Source organism: Caretta caretta, chromosome 18, assembly GCF_965140235.1.
Source record: "Caretta caretta isolate rCarCar2 chromosome 18, rCarCar1.hap1, whole genome shotgun sequence".
NCBI lineage: Eukaryota > Metazoa > Chordata > Testudines > Cheloniidae > Caretta > Caretta caretta.
This window is the reverse complement of record NC_134223.1, coordinates 21,900,144-21,919,037: the sequence shown is the minus strand read 5'-3', so window position 1 is coordinate 21,919,037 and position 18,894 is coordinate 21,900,144. Positions and strand designations below refer to the sequence as shown.

At 49.3% G+C, this 18,894-nt stretch overlaps 1 protein-coding gene across 5 annotated transcripts in view; it reads left to right on the top strand.

Moving 5' to 3' along the window:
* The first annotated feature begins 8,686 nt into the window (after positions 1-8,686).
* The window catches only part of CHD5 (chromodomain helicase DNA binding protein 5), an 82,614-nt gene continuing 72,406 nt past the window's right edge, over positions 8,687-18,894 (top strand). For 4 of the 5 annotated variants that reach the window (XM_048825248.2, XM_048825246.2, XM_048825245.2 and 1 more), the window contains exon 1: positions 8,687-8,830. In XM_048825248.2, the coding sequence (XP_048681205.1) occupies positions 8,764-8,830 (67 nt within the window). In that variant the 5' untranslated portion in view covers positions 8,687-8,763. The remainder of the gene's footprint in view (positions 8,831-18,894) is intronic. The other variant, XM_048825247.2, reaches the window with a different exon arrangement.

Here is an 18,894-nt window from a genome sequence, read left to right as displayed (position 1 = left end):
TAAGTCTGGGCTCTGTCCATATGACAACTTTGAAAAATTAAGTAGAGTTATGGCGGGACTGGTTAAGCTTTTCAGCATGGTTCTTGCAGGTGTGGGTTCCCAATCCATTGTAGAAAATTTTGTAACCTGGAAACTTCACACACTCCTTGACAGGTAATGGACCTAAACATAGAACTGTTATAGTCTAGAATATTGGCATGGTACAATATAGATATTGCTGCACTCGGCGAGACAAGACTAGTTAGTGAGTCGCAGCTGGAAGCAGCGGGTATAGTTTATACTTTTTATTCAATTGGCAAGTCTGAGGATGAACACTGTGGGGTTTGCCATCTGCTTTACGACTGCCCACAAATTTGAGTCATTGCCGAAGGGTGTTAATGACAAACTTACGCTACTCTGTGTCAGCTTTGCTAAAGGTCGTTATGCTTCTGTGATTAGCGCATATGCACTGAGAATTATCTATGGAGATAGTTGTCCATATCTTCATCAAACCCTTGATAATATCATCAGGTCAGTTCCTTGTAATGATAGATTGATCATCCTGTGTGATTACAATACTAGGGTTGGTCGGAACTATACATTATGGGGCAATGTGATAGCTCATCACAGAATTGCTAATGTGAGCTGCAGCAGCTTGCTGCTACTTTCCAAATGCACTGAGCACAACCTAGTCATCACCAGTAAGTGTTTCAGCAGGCCAATAAATAAGACTACCAGGATGCACCCCTGTTCAGAACACTGTGACATGATTACATTATTGTATAGTGAAGAGATCTCCATGATGTTAAGCTCATTTGCATCATGATAGGTGCCAACTGTTGGTCAGATCATAGGCTCGTGGGAAGTCAAATATCTCTTCATATTGCTTTCAAGCAACATAAACAGTGACTCAAGCCAGTGAAGAAAATAAATATTTCAAGCTTGGAAAACTGACTGCTCTTCTCAGGTCCATAGAGAAGTTGTTACCTAGAGTGTCTCAGAAGATGAGATTACCCATTGCATAGCCAAGATTAGCTCTGCATTTGGAATGTTGTCACAGTGCCAATGGAATGATAGGGAGAGGCATCAAAACAAGCACTAAGCTAAATGTCGGTTGGTCAGTTGTGCTAACAACGGTTCTGTATGGTTGTGAGATGTGGACAACACATTGCCGTCATATCAGAAAACTTGTCAGTTCCATACTTGCTGTTTTCAATCTGTTTGCAAGGGCAAATGGCAGGACAAAATGCCTAATACTGAAATCCTTTATCATTACCAGCATTCAAAGCGTGCTCATAATAGCTGAGCTGTGTTGGTCTGGCCAGCTTCTTATGGTAGACTTGAGAATACCCATGGCTGTGTTTTGTTGTCAGTTAAAACAAGGCACCTGCTCTCATGGTGGTCAGTACAAATGGTATGAAGATACACTGACATCAAACTTGAAAGCCTATCAGGTCAATTTCAGTAATTAGGAAGCAGTAGCCCACAACAGGGTGGCAGCAGATTTGTCATGTTGCCATTAACCACTTTGAAGCAAGATGCATCAACACCTGATGTGAAAAACATGAACAGTGCAAAGCAAGGATCAACAACTTGCAGTGATCATGGACAATTTTGTCTGTCCCACATGTAATCATGTTTACAGTTCTTGCATCAGTGTGATTTCCCCCCCCACATCCGTGTTCATGTACAGTGTTCTCTGAATCCTCAAACGTTGACACTAGACTCCATCCATCCAGTAACTTAGTCTATAGCATGAGTACAAACCAGTTTGTAACAGTGGTGAGGGTGCAAACAGTGTTAAAATGGAGGCTGTAACCAGATGAGCACTTGGTCATGGCATGCCATCTGTCCTGGCTTACTGAAGGCCTGACTGCTACGCTTACAGTCAAATCAAGGGACCTGGTAACATTTTGTTAAGGTGACCATCTATGCTATAGCCTAGGACCATGTTATAGCAAGGTCTGTATAAATCTAGTAGCAAAATGATTGTGATAACCAGTGTTTTCAGGGTTACTGGTCTTGAAGCATAGAAAATAGGTAGAACTTGAGTTTCATTCCCAGCAAGTATGACAGCAGAACAGTTACATTTTTGCCGGCAAGCATCTTCCTGAATAAGCTAACTTGATGTGATCTTGTACTTGGAGTCTCAGAATGTTTAACTGCTGAGCTCATATGTATTCTTCCAGGCTTTAGTTCTTTAAATATATTTGTTCTAAATGACAGACAATGCTAATGCATTGAGAGAACTTTACCCCGTATTTAATCTTTCTCTTTATTATTAATCAACAGAAAACCGCACCCATAGAAACAGAATTTTGAGTAGGGCTGTTCACTTGAAACCCAAAGTTACTTGACAGGGGAGAGTTTTAAAATGTTGATGTCACGGAGTTCCTGGGCGATGCTCTGGAACTGCTCCCCATGAAGTCAGTCAGGACTCTGGGGTAGTCGCCTTTCTGTGCGCAGCCTGTCTTCAGGACACACAGCTCAAACAGCTTCCACCTTCCTGGGTCTGACCTCGGAGCATTCAGCATCCTCTGCCTCTCCGTGCGCTTCCCACAGCGAGTCCGCTCAGGCGGTGCTCCTGGGGAAGCCAGAGGGTCCTGCACCCCAACTTCGCAGTCAGACGTGACTCTCAGCCAGCCAGTAAAACAGAAGGTTTATTAGACGACAGGAACATGGTCTAAAACAGAGCTTGCAGGTGCAGAGAACGGGACCCCTCAGCTGGGTCCATTCTGGGGGGCAGTGAGCCAGACAACCACGTCTGCACTTCACTCCATGTCCCAGCCAGCCCCAAACTGAAAAACCCCTCCAGCCCCTCCTCCTCTGGGCTTTGTTCCTTTCCCGGGCCAGGAGGTCACCTGATTCCTTTGTTCTCCAACCCTTCAGCTCTCACCTTGCAGGGGGGGAAGGGCCCAGGCCATCAGTTGCCAGGAAACAGGGTGTCGGCCATTCTCTGTGTCCAGACTCCTGCACACACATGCCCTCTAGGGCACTGCAATGATCATACACCCTTACCCCACCACCTAGATACTTAAGAACTGCCTAGGGGAAACTGAGGCACCCCCACACTATTCAGAGGAAACATTAAGAACAGTCCCACTTCGTCACATCTCTCCCCCCTTCGAGATCGAACTGAGCGGGGTCACTTTAGCCGGTGACCTGGGGAAGTTCGAAGCCACCAACGTTCCCATGGATGCCCCAGCATCTCTCCCATTCCTTGGTAGGAGTTACACCAGGCCCTTCCAGTTTCACGCCCTCCCTTAGGTCAGGGGTGGTCGATAGCACTCGCAGGCCGCATGTGGGAAGGTTTATGCAGCTCATGCCCTTTGGCCACCCCAGGAATGTCTCCCCATTGACCATCACCTTCTGCTCCCACTGGAGGTCCGAGGGGCCTGGCCCCAGGAAACTCCACACCGACATACAGGTTGGGGTCAGGAGTGGGAGCCTGTCCACATCCCCAACCACCTGGCTGACGGAGTCTATGGCCTTGGGACCCAGCAAGGGAGCTAGACACCGGGGCTTTTCCGCAGGGTCCCCCTGGTTCAAATCGCCAGCCTGCTCAAAGGCAGTGGGGTGGCATCCACATCCCCCCTCCTTAACCAGGGGCAGCAATTTAGTCTCGAGGTTCCCTGTGGAACTGGCCCCCCGGGGTCTATCCCCACTCACCCCGGGGAGGTCCCCTAGGCCTCTCCGCCCCACCACCGCCAGTTCATGCTGCTGCTTCTGCAGCTCTTTCTCGGGCTCTCGCTGTCTCCCAGGGTCCTCTTGCTCTCTCAGACTCAGCTCCAGTCCCGTCCGTCTCGATCCCCCGATGGGGAACCCGATCGTGAAGACCCCCGTCTGGTCGGGGACAGGAGTCTTGGCGATGCCTGGCTCCCACTCCAGCTGCTCCCAGATCCTGCTATAGCCCCAGTTGGGGTCAGGAATCTGTTCCTTAGAGCGGTCATCCTCCTCCAGCTGCACGATTAACTCTGCTTTGGTGAACTTCCCAACGCTCAACCCTCTCTTTCTGCACAGGGTTACAATGTCCTTCTTAAGGAGACGGTGACAGGCCATCACTCCGCTCCTCCCAAGTTGTTGTGGACTCACAGGCCCGTGTGTTCTCAGCTCCCCACGGTTTCCAGGGAGAACCCCTAGTGTGCCAGCCCTTCTCGAGGTCACCACCTCTTTGCCAGGGTCGAGCTGCAGATTCCTCCGCCCCTGAGACTGCTCACTGCAGTCCCCAGGGGGACCCCATTACTGCACAGTCCTTCTCGCTGGTCACACACTCCCAGGGGTTAACCGCCCCCCGAAACCGCTCCTCTCTGAGCCTTCAGCAGGCCTGGTCCTCGGCAATCCCCCTTCGTGTTACTGCTCCCCAGTCACTTACTGCAGGAAGCGCCATCCACGGGGTGCAGTACATCCCACCGCTGCCACCAGTTGTCACGGAGTTCCTGGGCGATGCTCTGGAACTGCTCCCCATGAAGTCAGTCAGGACTCTGGGGTAGTCGCCTTTCTGTGCGCAGCCTGTCTTCAGGACACACAGCTCACACAGCTTCCACCTTCCTGGGTCTGACCTCGGAGCATTCAGCATCCTCTGCCTCTCCGTGCGCTTCCCACAGCGAGTCCGCTCAGGCGGTGCTCCTGGGGAAGCCAGAGGGTCCTGCACCCCAACTTCGCAGTCAGACGTGACTCTCAGCCAGCCAGTAAAACAGAAGGTTTATTAGACGACAGGAACATGGTCTAAAACAGAGCTTGCAGGTGCAGAGAACGGGACCCCTCAGCTGGGTCCATTCTGGGGGGCAGTGAGCCAGACAACCACGTCTGCACTTCACTCCATGTCCCAGCCAGCCCCAAACTGAAAAACCCCTCCAGCCCCTCCTCCTCTGGGCTTTGTTCCTTTCCCGGGCCAGGAGGTCACCTGATTCCTTTGTTCTCCAACCCTTCAGCTCTCACCTTGCAGGGGGGGAAGGGCCCAGGCCATCAGTTGCCAGGAAACAGGGTGTCGGCCATTCTCTGTGTCCAGACTCCTGCACACACATGCCCTCTAGGGCACTGCAATGATCATACACCCTTACCCCACCACCTAGATACTTAAGAACTGCCTAGGGGAAACTGAGGCACCCCCACACTATTCAGAGGAAACATTAAGAACAGTCCCACTTCGTCACAGTTGATACTATTTCTTTTCTGTCTACTTGCAAATTAAAGAAGAACCATGCTAAACTTATGTAGTAACACCTTTGGATTAAAAAAAGTATCATTACAGTGCTAATTAACATAAACACTGTTTGCATAAGAGTGGGTTTTAGTCAAGATGACTTGTGATGAATGGATAGTCCTTTCTCACTCCCAGTTTCCCTGGCACACCTAGATAAAGAAATTTGTGGGTATTTATGGGGAAATGTATCAACTTCTAACCTGTAAAAATCTGGTATTTGTGTAACATTCAGATGAGTACTGTTATTTAATAGGAGCCTCTGACTTTGGGTAGACAATTTCAGCTCCTCTAGTGAGGAACTGGAGATGAGATTCTTCAGCTTTATTTCCGTGTCTTACATGGAGTTGCTATGTGACGATGGGTAAATTACTTAGGGTTGGTCTACACCCTGAACTTGCAGTGGTTTAACTAAAACTGGTAAATTACTAAATTTACCTAAATTGATATAAGCCAGTTGTGAACGCATTTCCTGTTAATAGGTTTGTACTGGTTTAACTAAATTGATTTAAAAATACTTTAGTTAAACTGGTGCAAGTTGCATGTAGACTCATTTCTTCACCAATAAAAAAGTTACTTACCTTGCAGGTGTGTTGTGAAGCTTAATGAATATTTCGTAAAGTACTTTGAGATCCCTGGAGGAAGTGTATTTCTGTAGCACATTATCCAGTCACCGTCAAACCCAATGTGGGTGATATGCTTATTCAATGCTCAGTGTTCTAGCAGATACACTGAATTCCACGGAGACCTGTTGGAATTATGTTATGCAGAAACAAATATGCTATGTAATGGGCCCTGAAACTTGCAAAAGCTGGGCTTTGTTGAGATGGCAGAGAAGAGTTTCACAGGTGAGGATGCTCAACTGTGATTGTCCTGCTTGTAGTCTAGGACAATGAAGTTCAGGAACCATCAGCATAGCAACCGGCAGTCCTAACAGTCTTGAGAATTAGGGCTTGTCTATAAAATGGCATGAACCTAACTAAACTGATTTAAAATGTATCTAGTTAAACTGGTGCATCTTTTCTAATGTAGACAAGCCTTTAAATCTTGTGACTGACACCTTCACCTACAGACCTGAACTGAACAGAAATGGAGGGCATGTCATGGCGCACAGGTGCAATGTTTGACCATCTCCTTAGGAGCAGAGTTGCTGAACTCTGCACCAGCTGAAGCTTTTCCAGCTCTTCACTTGCAGCACATTGCAGCACCTATCCTGAGATAATGCAGGTGACTCACTAATTTCAGTCACTCTTTTTAGCACTGGCCCAGGACAAAACACAAAGTAATCTTCATGCCCTAAATGTATGGGGTTTGAGTAGATCTAATTAATGCTTTCTCCCCATTTTATTTAACCAGAACAATTCCCAAACTGTTAACCTGAATTGCTGTTTTTGCAGGAAGCTTGAACTCAGCCAATAAATAAATAAAAATTAAAGAACATTTTTTTTGTGGGGGCAGGGCTTATGCTGTTAAAATACTCTGTGTTGATAGTTAAAAGCGCATCCACAATGCAATGGTGTGGAAGAACATATGTGGTGTAAACTTTCTAGCAGGGCTCAGGGATTGCTTTGGTTTAGCATTAGTCTGTCCATCTCAGCAGACCCTGTCCTTAGTTCTTGGGGTGTGTGAAAATGGCACCAGGTTACAGCCATCCATATTAGTAGGCAATCTGCAAACTTCCTCCAAATTTGGCTGTCAGTTCTGGTCTGCATCATCCCTGGTCTTCTAGTTTTAGCCTTAGCTTGAGCAGTAGTGGTGTGGGGAATGCAAATTTAGGATGGGGGGGGGGGCAAGGTCTGATTTGTGTCAACTGGGAATCTGAATCCAGGGTTCTTGCAGCGTAAAAACTATTGTGTATAACCACCCAGGCACCTTCCCTTCTCAATGATGCTTTGGTCCCAACAACCAAAGGTGTTCTAGAGCCAAGAGATAAGCTAGACATCCTTGCCTCAAAGTTCTTTCTCACTAAATAGTCCTGTGGAGGGATTCAGTGACTTCCATTTTTAAACCTCGACTATGATGTGGCTAGTATTTTCAGAAGAAAGGAACAATAAAAATACCCTTTAAAGGCAAGTAATTGGGTATGCCCAGTCCCCTTAATAAATAGGGCATGGGAGTCATTTCAACAGAATGCTCTCTTTTTAAATAAGCTTCCTTCAACTTTCTCTCACTGGATTTAGTGGTTGAGTTGCTGTGTCCTCTCAATGTAAAAAACAGGAACAAAAGATTAGTGCAATTCTGCATGTGCTGACTTACAGCCCTATTAAAGAATGCTTTTGTCATGGGGTTGGTGGGATAAGAGAGATGTACTGCGCTGCGGGCACCGTTGCTTCTTCAAGGCACTTTTCGAAAATTGTAGGCAGTAGCACAAGGGCTTGTGAGTTTGGCTGCGGCCAGCTCTTCAGGGAAGTTATTACTGGTACCACCCTGAGAGTCCCCATAAAGTACGAGCTTTGGGCGAATTATTCAGAAATGCAGATGCTGTTTATAAAGCTCTTAATGGTAGAGGCTGGGCTCTCCTGCTCGGACTTTCCTGGCTATCACCTTTTGTTTTCAATGGGGGCTAATAGATTAACCCCCCTCCCCCCCCAGCTTTCCAGGATAATGCCTTGAGAGCACTGAGGGGTGGTATTTAAGGTCAGTAGCCTCTTTGTCTCCTTTCCTTTGGGCCAGGTTGGCACTAATGGGCTCCACCAGGCAGGGTCTCTGGCCAGGAGGAATCCAGCAGTGGGCCCTTCACTTCCAGGCTGCCTTGCCTGTCAACTTGTTAGTTAAAGGAAACTGAGCACCTGGCTGCCTGGGCAATATGTTGCCCCAGGGCCTTGGGGGGGAGACAAGAAGGGCTCAAGGGCTGGTGCTGGCCCTCAGGCTCCTAGGCAGCAGGTCACCTGTGGGCCATGTCCCTGACCTTTCTCTGCATCCAAGTGCTCGGGGGGGCTGAGCCGTCAGCGCCTGGAGAGACTGTTCTCGGTGGGGCGCAGGAGCGTGGCTTGCCCCCTTCCCTGCCAGCCTTGCCCCATGCCAAAGGAGACCTCCCAGCCGGGCCGTGCCCAGGTAGGGCAAGGTGGGGAGCAGCATAGGGTGACCAGAGAGCAAGTGTGAAACACGGGGACAGGTGTGTGGGGGGGGGGTAATAGGTGCCTATGGAAGACAAAGCCCCGAATAGCAGGACTGTCCCTACGACGTGGGGGCAGCGGTAACCCCCAAAAGCCGCCCTTGCAGAGCCCGCTCTGTCTGCTGCCTTTCCTCCGCCCCCTGCCCCTTCTCCGCAGGGAGCGCCCAGCCTGGCCCCCCCCCGGCACCCCTGCTCGGGACTGGTGCCAAAAAAACCCAACGATGGGATGCGGTTGCCGGGGTAACCAGACTGGACGTCACAATCTGGGCATGTGTAATTCCGGGGGGGGGGTGTCGCTGCAGGCTGGAGGGGTTGGGGCTGGAGCGGGGGCGGGAGGAGAGAGAGGCCGGGGGAGGGAGGAGGGGGGGGGAGGGAAATTGCTTCTTAAAAAAAAAAAAAAAACCCACCCAGGGCCGCCGCAGCCATCTTCGCGCGGAGCAGCCGCTCCCTGCGCCCGGCAGGTGGGAGCATGCGGGGGCCGGCGGGGGCCGGGGCCGAGCCGCGGGGCGCGATGGAGAACGAGGAGGAGCTGTCAGGTAGGGGGGCGCGGGGCGGGCCGCCGGCGGGGGGGAGGCTGCGGTGATGGGCGGCGGAGCGCGGCCGGCAGGGAGGGAAGGGGGCTGGTTCCCCCCTGGCCGGGGGGTGGCCGAGCCTGGGGACCGTGTCCCGGGGCCAGCCGGGGAGAGGGGTCCCCTGGGCTCCGCTCCGGTGTGCGGTCCGCGGAGCCCGCCGCCTTCCCCGCCGGCCCGGAGGCCAGGCTCCACGGGCAGGTACTTTCGGAGCCTCGCCTGTCGCCGGGCAAGTGCCCTCCTGGCGGGACTGGCCCCCCTTCCCGGTGTGCGGGGGGGTCGACACCGCTGCGCCCCAGGGTCCTGCCAGCACCCCGGGGTCCCCCTTCCCCTCTGGTTCCTTCTGCACCCCGGACCCAGAGGCCCACCGCCTGCAGGGGGGGAAATAACGCCGGCCGTCCGGGACATAAGGGTGAAAAGCTCTAGAGGGGTGCGGAGCCGCAGCCCCGTTCACCATCAACAGCGGCTGTGGGGGACTCCGCACCTTTGAAGATCTGGCCCTTAGTTCCCTCCTGTGACTTCTTCTTCTCTTCCCTCAGTGCCTAACATCCCTGCCTGGCCTGGCTAGCTGAAGGCCTAAATAACTAGCTGAAACCTCAGGCAGAGAGAAAATTGGAGTGGTTTTTAATTTTTCCCTACTTACTGTACTGGGTCTTTTTGTGTTGGAGACGAACTGACGCCACTCCTTAGAGCTAAGCAGAGTGATGGCTGGAGCAACGTATGCCTTTCCAGAGTGTATGTGGCTTTGTACCCTGGGCAAATAGCCATTTGTAGACTCCTGGTGGGGTGTGACAAGGGTCTGTCTGGCCTGATTCGTGTTTTATGCAGGATCCCATCTCTACATCTTTCCCACTAAAGACTTTTTGGACCCATTCTTTGATATCTGTGGTGACTGGGCCTAGAGACCCTTTTCCTTGGAAGTTTCCCTCTTAAGTGTCAGGTACTGCTCCTTGACCTACCACCTTCTGAGGATGTGAAAAATCTTTTCTTTACATTTGCAGTGTTACCTGGAAGGGATTTACAGATGGGTCATGTGCCTCCCTTGGTCTTCTCTTTCCCAGCCTTTGTATGTTTACCTCCCTCATTCTCTCCACTGACGTTTTACCTATGATTCTTGTATCACTTTTACTTCCCTTTGCTTTTCTTGAGGTTTCTCTATATCGTGGGGACTGTCCAGGGGGATTATTAAGGCCAACAGACTCATTTCAATGAAGCCTAAACTAGATTTAGTAGTTGAAAGACTTTTTTATTTTCCTGTTTTGTTTTTCTTAATTGGCCCATTGATTGCTTTACCTGGCTGTACCTGGCACATTTGAAACCTACCTGCTGAGCTGACAGAAGTGCTGAGTACGTTTCAGGTAGAAAGCAGCTAGCAGACATTTCAGGTGCATCTTGGTAGAGGAAAAGAGGGCAGGGAAATAATGAAATAAAGGCTTAACTTATTCAGGGAGTCTTATTAATTGTAAGACTTATAGCTGAGCACTGAGAGATGGATTTCCTTAGTTGTGACATCAATAAATATAGTAATAATCTGTCCTGCTATTTGGCTAGAGACCTTACTTGGCATCAGGGGCATGCTCAAAGGGGTGGGGGCAAGCAGAGGCCCAGGCCCCCCCATGTCAGGGGCACAGAACTCCTCTGGGCCTGGGAGAGCGAGCTCTGGTGGCCCTGGACTGGGGCAGGAGACGAAAGGTCCTCCGGAACTGTGGAGGGAGAACCAGTTCGATCGGCCCCGTGGTTGCGGGAGGGGGGAGGGAGAGCGAGCCAGCTCTGCCGTTGGGGCTGCGGTGGGGAGAGGCAGCTCCTCTGGCCTTAGGGTGTGGGGGCGAGGCAGCTCCACTGGCCGTGGAGGGAGGGAGGGGGGAAAACAGCTCCTCCGGCCATGGGGGGCACACAAAGTGCCCCTCCCCCAAAGCAGCCAAATATTTATTCCTGGGAATTCCTAATATGTGGCATCCTCCTGCAGAACGGCACATAATTACCTTGCTAAGTCTGTGTGAGGGTCTTCAGCAGCACTCCTGTTTGTGTAGGTCTTTGTTTTCAGGTTTTGGGAAAAAGTTTCTGCTTGTACATAGAGGCTGATATTTTACAAACCAAAACTACATCCACAAATTAAAAAACTCCTATAGCATCTGTTAAAGGAGCCACTTTGGCCAAATTCGTGCTCGCACAAATGGCTAAAAATCCATACGAGCCAATGGAGTTGTACTTGCCTATGCCAACAGGGCCAAATGTACCATTCTGCAGGGAATCCGCACCAGGGCTATGTGGCACTTAAATCTCACTGTGCTGGCTGCTGCACAAGGGTGAATTCTACCCATAGTGAATTTGGTCCTAACAGCGCCTCTCGTTTTCTTACATTGCTAAAATAAATGTTCTCCTGAGCGGAAAGCCTGAATGCAGCCCATTTAGTGGAGAGCAATGGTATAGGAGTGAGTCAGAGTTCCTGAAAAGTAGGGGCTGATAATGCTACTTCTGACAAGCCCGAAAATCCAGCAACCCCCGTGGTGAGGCGGTAATAAGGGTACCTGGTGCCAATATCATGTGGACTGTCATCCATAAGCGATTGAGATTCCAAAAGCCCATCAAACATATTTCATTTAAAACATGAGGGCAGGAGTGAAACACCCATCTTTACAAGCTGCACAGCTATTCATCTCCATCCTGTCCTTAATTTTCCAAAGCATGAAGAATTCTTAATGTCTGGCAGATGGATGCCTCCCCATCAGTGTCAAGAATGGATCTATTCTTCTTCCTTCCCAGAAATGACTCTGGAGGAGATTATTAAGATCTCTCTGGTTTTTACTCTTAATGCACCTGACTGAAGTGCAATCAGAGAGGTAATCAGAGCCCACAATAGAGCCATGCAAATGAGTGAGTGTGAGTTTGCATGTGCTGGAGAGAGATGAGAGTGTGGTAGATTAACATGAACTCAGTAAAATAACTTGTGTCCAGCTGTTTCCTGTTAAAGATATTAGTGCATCTCAAATTCACCTGCAAAATCTATCCCCATTGCATCCTCTCTCTTCCTGATTTTTCACTTCAGTTACCAATAATCTCCATATGCAGAATTACATTTACTGATTATTCTTTGTATGGAGGTGTTTAAAATTTGCAAATTAGCATGTTTTCCATACACTGATTACAAAACACGTGCTTTTGGTGAAGATAACTCTGCTTTGAAGTTATGGAAAACATGAAGGAAAAACGAACATAAAGTTTCCAGCAGAGAGAATGCCAAGTTGTTTCTCACTCTGTAAGATTCTCCATCTTGAACAGCAGTAGGTATCACATCTGAGTTAGTGCTGCTTGAATTAGTATTGACTTGGCCTCAGGGCTTGCATCTCCCTCAGACCAGGGTGTTTTGTGCAGGTCGGGGGTACCTGGGTTGTAACAGCCTGTTTCCTGCAAGGGTGTTTTGGTCCTGAAGTTTCTGTTCACTTTGAGAAGTGGGGTCAGGGACAGGTCAGGGGCGATGGATAGGCTGGCTTAGAGGTCAGTGACAAATATTCTCCGTTCCCATCATCTTTTCTCCATGTCGGTTTGTTCAGTTGAATCACAATGCTCAGGACGTTGTTTAGGTCTCAGTGAGATGTATACCCAAGAATGAGAAGGCATGAGGATGTTTTTTTATTAGGGTCGCCAGGGGGATCCAAATGAGCTTTATGGTAGGACTGTAGCTTTCACCTCTCCATAACACATCACACATCGGTAGAGCTGGGACTGGCTCCTTGGTCCGTTCAGTTAACACAGGTCTTCACAAGGATTGCCCTTGTGTTCTTTCTAAGTGACAGCTGGTCGATAGAGTTCAGCAGTCTCTCTCTGGTCTGTTTCTCAGCCATGCTGAATTGCTCACTTGGACGGGGGGCTCTTGTCCCTTCTGCACAGGAGTTGGTGAGTCTCTGTGCAGTTCCTAGCAGATGGCATGCTGACCAGGTTGTAGCTGTCAAAGGATAAGCAAAGAACTTCAGTGTCCAGGGCTGCGAATGCAGCAACTTTCATGAGCATGAATTTCACTGAAAACCATTGTTAAACTTTGAAGAGTTTTATTTCCCCTTGTAAAGAAAGTTTAGTTCAATTTTCTTATCAGTCGCTGGCTAGATAATTGTTCCCCTTCTCTAATAAAAATGGAACACATTAATGCAGATGCTGTAGGGTTGTTGGATTTAAAATCCAACCCTGAGGGGCTGGCTTTCAGCTCCTCAGTGTGTGTGAGAGTTGGGGAAGGAATGAGGGTTGTCACTTCTTATGAAAGCCTTGAAAGGGAGCATAGCTCGAAACACATGTGTGGACCTGGTGTCACCCTGCACCCCTGGCCTCCATGAAACATCTGAGCAGTTTAGCATCTCTATCCATTCAGTTGAAACAGCAGCGTTTCTAACTTTTGGGAATTCCTGGCTTCCCTTTCATAGATTTCGTAGAACCATAGATTCCAAGGCCAGAAAGTACCATTGTGATCATCGAGTCTGACCTCCTGGATAGCACTGGCCAGAGAACTTGTCCACAATAATCCCTAGAGCAGAGCTTTCAGAAAAACATCCCATCTTGATTTAAAAATTGTCAGTGATGGAGAATCCACCATGACCCTTGGTCGACTGTTCCAATGGTTAATTGCCCTCACTGTTAAAAATGCATGGCTTATTTCCAGTCTGAATTTGTCTCGCGTCAGCTTCCAGCCATTGGATCGTGTTATAATTTCCCCTACTTGTCTGAAGAGCCCATTATCAAAGATTTGTTCCCCATGCAGGCTCCTTCCCTTGCCTTCTTCTGCAGCTGCCTGGCTTATGCTCTTCCCAGACCTTTGGCTGGAGCTGTCATTTTCTGAGAGAGGCTGACCTGGGCCAGTTCGGCCTCCAATGCTGCAGCTTCCAGCAAGTGACTGTGATTGTAGCAGATGCCTCTGCTTCTTTTGGACTAATGAGAGTGACCTGGTCAGTATTTTATCTTTCCATTTCGTTCAATTAAAAATATCCCAGCAAAATCGGGGCCAAGCATTCTCGCACAAGCCGTGCAGGAGGGAGAGCTCATAGGAACAAGGAGGCTGCTCCTCCACTATGGAGATGGTCTGTCAGCAAGGGAGGAGTTGGTCTTTCGCTAGAAACAAAACAAACGCATGTAAACCGGAGGGATGGTCGGGATGAAGTCTCTGCAGGACACTTGTATTGCAGCACCAGACGTTTGAACATGTTGTTGTTGTTTTGGAGGGAGGGTAGATTGTGTGTGAGAGAGAAACCTGAATGCTGCAGTGCATGAATTCTGGATTTGTTAATGCTGGAGAGTTTAAATCCACTGAAAAGCAGGTAGGCAGGGCGTGCAAGGTGTTTTTCCTCTGAACGGTCACAGCTGCTGTCAGCTTCTTTACTCTGGTTCAAGGTTGACAGGCCATTGTTCACAATCTTGCGGTTAAGTTTAAGAATCAAACTCTCTTCATCACATGCGGTGGAATCCGCCTTGCGATTTCTCCGTGCACTGGATGTCCCTGGGGATTTTGTTTTTTACTGAGCCGTACCTTTGGGTTGGAGCTTTCATATCTATGAGAGTCATGTGAGTGAGCTGCTGTGCTTGTGAACAGGAGTGTGGAGTGAAAGGGTTGACTTTAAAAATAAACTTGGTGCACATTGGTCTCCGTTACTGAGCAAAACAAGGTTCTGCCCAAATGCCTCAGTCTCCTGGTTGGATGTAATGAAAGTGACATGCTTAGTTACTGTGCTTCCAGCGGTAGCACTAACGTCTCTCTCAAGCGCTGTTATCCTCATTTTGTAGACGGGAACGCCAGTGGCTCCAGTTTCCGTTTGCCTGGAGTGGAATGGGCAGCCCACAGAAGATCTAGGGAAAGGTTCAATTAACACAGGTCTTGCAGATCAGGGGTTGCTCACCTTCTGGCTTCACAGGTAGCTTTTGGTTCCTTCCAACGGTCTGTCCAGGTTGTTCATATGTGATACAAGATATTCCTTTGTCTTTCAAAGCCGTCAGCCCTGGCTGCATTTGCTCAGTCTCTGTCACCTGTGCAAGGTCTCCAGAAGCTCATGAGTCGTTAGGCTACCTCAGGCTTGGAGCATATCTCTTGTAAGCTGAGCATGGTTGGGTTCGGTCAGTACTTGGATGACAGATGTAAAACCAGGGGGAAAAAAACAAATGTTGCAGGAAATGGTGCTGGTGTTTAAGTAGGTAGCTTAGCTTCCTGCTATGTCTGCACTGAACCAGTGCCCCAGTCCAGAGCCAGGGACCACTCTGCTGCTAAAGGCTGAGATGAGATGGGAAGCCAACAGTCTTGACCTCTTGTGCTCATCTAAGATCCCATCACGTTTTTTTTTGTCTGCATAAGGGTGTTAAATGCAGTGTCCTGGCCAAAAGTCAGTTTGGGAAGATTGCCTTCCATCTCCCTGAGGCAGAGTTCCAGCTGGAGAAGTTATCCCCCTGAATAGCAGAATGGCTATTCCAGATATGGGGGGAAGTGGTGCTTGTAGGCACAGTCTGCAATGCGATTTGGGATCTTTTGAGATTACTCGGCATACAGCAGAAGGGTTGGGGAGGCAGCTCTGTGCCTAGCTTGCTGTGTGCATAACAGGTACGTGCATTGAGGAGCAAGGATATCTTTGCCTGGATTCATTCCCCACCCTTTGACATCTTGATCATTAGGAACCAACGCTCAATAGTAAACCGAATCTTGCAATGACTGACTCACAACACAAACTGCTGTGGGAAATGCACAAAAGAGGCCAGGATGTTTCTCGTTGTACATGGAATCCTGGGCTCCAGCTCCATCGAGAAAACTCTTAAGGCTTTAAAACTTCTTTTCAAAGCAAACGGCTCTGTTGTCCCATTGCGAGACTCGGGTCCGTGGGGCTGAGTCCCGTCGCTACTACATTTGTATTGGGATACAAAGCCCCCTTCCCTGCCCCAAAAGGTTGTTTTTTCTGTGCGGTGTTGTGAATAAAATCAAGCAATGCTGAATGGCTTCTATATAGAGCCTCATGCACCTGATAGAGAGGCCAAGAACTCTGATCTGGTGCTTTTTAGTGGAGATTATTCTGGTCCTGTCAGAGGTGAGGGAAATGTGTTGCTTGCAGGGCATGGTTCTGTCAATTGTCTAATAAATTTCACTGAGATGGAGCTAAGCTGCTTGTTTTGGCAAAGTCTAAACTGCTGTGTTTTGAAGTCGAACACAAAATCTGTCCGGTCTAATGAGATTGGAGAATTATTACCGTAGAAGTTTAGAAATTCAAAAAGAAAACAGAAGAGTACAACACAGAACTGGATCTTAAGGAAATGCAACAATTTGACAAAATGCCAAAGCTCATTAGTAAGAATGTCAAGATTTGGAAGATAATGATGACAGGAAAATAAAAGGGTACATTGCAATTAGTGACGAGCTTCTTTGCCTTGGTGGGGATGTAGCGGATGGATGAAAGCAGCAGAGCCGGCATGCTTTGAGGGGACGCTTCGCTTTGCTCCTGTTCAGGCGGCTCTGGGTCTGTCCAGGAGTCAGTGGGGCCATCAGAGGGTGTGCCGGGGGCAACAACCAGCCTCTCCCAAGACATAGCATCACTCCTGCCTTCAGTGCTGCAATATGCAGCCAGAGGTAGATGGGGAGGAAGGAGCTCAGAAGAGAGACGAGTTTTCTCTCTTTTCTTTGATTTCATTGAATCCATTTTAACAGGATCTATTTCAAAAGGCAAAGGGTAAACAATAAAAAGCCAAGTGCTTCCTCATTACCTACAAGCCCAAATCAGCAACAGCAGGCAGCATATTAGAGGCGTCCAGACAGTCCCGGCCCCACCCCCCCCGCCCTCTGCTTCTGAGCAGGCCAGTGGCGGGGGCTTCGTGGGCCCGGGCGTCTGCGGGAGAAAACGAGATGATCCTTCTGCTTTGGTGCTGCATGCTGTGGCGCCCAGCCCCAGCCCCTCCGGGCAGTAACAGGAATACTCAGCCCCCTGCATCTTCCAAGCCCTTTCCAAACGTCAGCCCTCACGAGCTCCCTTGGGAGGCAGAGAGCAAGCATCCTTAGCTTCATTTTGCAGATGGGAAAGCTGAGGCCGTGAAGGTCAGTGACTTGCCCCAAGGCCACGTAGGGAGTCTGGATGAGGACCCGCGAGTTCCTTGCTCCCAACCCCTTGTTCTGTCCTCCAGACAATACATTTATTATTGAAGGCTGCAAATGATTCTTTGCCCCCTTTCATCCTCCTGCAACTCCCTACCTGCATTTTCTCTCTCTTGCCAGTAACACCTTACATCATTAAGACAGAGAGCGCCCTGAAACCAAATCCTGTTTGTTCGGTAGCTAGACTCTCACCCAGCTTGGATCGTGTCGTCTATGTCACTTTCTGGATCCCTGCAGTAAATCCCACAAGGACATCTCTCGGTGTGGATGGTTCTCTCTAGCCAGAGCTGGAGTCTGCATTTTGTGCTGCACTGAAAACTCACCTACCCTGCTGGAAATGGAGCTCCAGTTCTCTGGGAGCTGGTTTCTAGTGGCACTGCTGTAAGAGCAAACAGAAACTGCCCCTTCCCACTGCATTGTGCTGAATGCTGGAGCAATTCTTGCCCGCTTGCTGGGGGCTGCCATCCTGCTGAAAACCAGGCCTGGCATATGACCTTGGTGATGCAAAGGGAGGTTAGTGTCTGAGCCTAGAGACCCCTTTGCATGATCCGCCTCTGATCCTGCGCTAACCATCCAAACGGCTTTCCTGTTTAATACCCCGCCAGGGTTGCGAAATAATAGCAGTGCACTCTTTTGAACACCAAAGCTCTTCTTCTGATGGCCAAAACAGTTGTGCGGCAGGCTGGAGATGAGGTTCCAGGCTCTGTGCGCGGGCTCTTCCTGCTGGCAGTGTCCACAGTGACGCATCCAGGAGAGAGCTCTTTACGCTGACACCTAGATGAAGTAATGAAGATACTGCTGTTAATTCTAGGCTCTGTGGAAATGACCCCAGCCCCGATCAATTTACAAAACCCGAATTTTGAGCCTAAACGGCCCGACTCATATTATTTGAGCCTTAAGCGCCGAAGAGCTGTGTGCATGATGTGTGCTTGATTCGAACAAGCCTCCTCTTTGTTTGAAAGTGCTGTAGCCATGAACCTGGGACTCAGGTCCTGCAAATACTTCCTATCAGCTTAGTGCTGAATGCCGTTCCAGACGTGCACCCTCTGGCCTGCTCCTAGGGGTAAGCGTTACGCCTTGTAGTAAGCTTTTGCAAGGGTTGGGCCCCCTTTTATGACCTAGCATCCATCAGAACCTGCACTGTGACAAAACTGAAGGTGTCAGATACCACCAAATACTGTTGCTGAAGACTTGTGACCGAAGACTTGTCCGTGGCTGAGCAATGCTAATTCCCTTTGAAGCCAACGAGAGCGGAGTACCGGCCTCGTTGCTGTGTCGCCCCTAGAACGCCACAATGGAAGCAGAGCAGCTTCCTAAGAATCCCTGACCCCGCAGCAGAGTGGCTGGTGAGAGAGATTGAGACCGGGCCCGGTGCATGCTACGCTGGTACTGGGCAAATGCGCAGCAGTATGCCATAGCAAATGGATTCAGGTCAGAACATATAACTGCACCAAAAATTAGTTCTCTGTTTTGCGTTTACTCTTTAACTTGGCCCACTCAAAAATCCCTCAGTCCCTGATTTCCAGCTACCACGCCGGGCTGCTGGGTAAGAATCCCTTTGCTTCCTCTAAAGTACGAACGTTTATCTCTGGCTGCAAGCTGACTTTCCAGGTCCCATTATTTAATCCAAATTTAAATATTGGTATCAAGTGCTGCTGTTCGTTCTGCCTGTCTTCTACCTGCAATGATCCTGTCCTGTTATCGGTTTCCCAAACAGCCAGCTGGGAGCTGACCAGCCATTTGGCAAGTCTGCATCTCCAGGATTTAAAGACACCTGCACTTTGCAGACCTTGTAGAGCAGCTTTTTCCCCCTGCTCTGTGTCATCACAATCACCCCCAAAGTGTCGCAAACTGATTTCTGGTGGGAGGAGTGTGCAGCAGGGCAGGGGGTGTCGGCAGAAACAAAGTGTCTTTTCATACAAACAGGAAC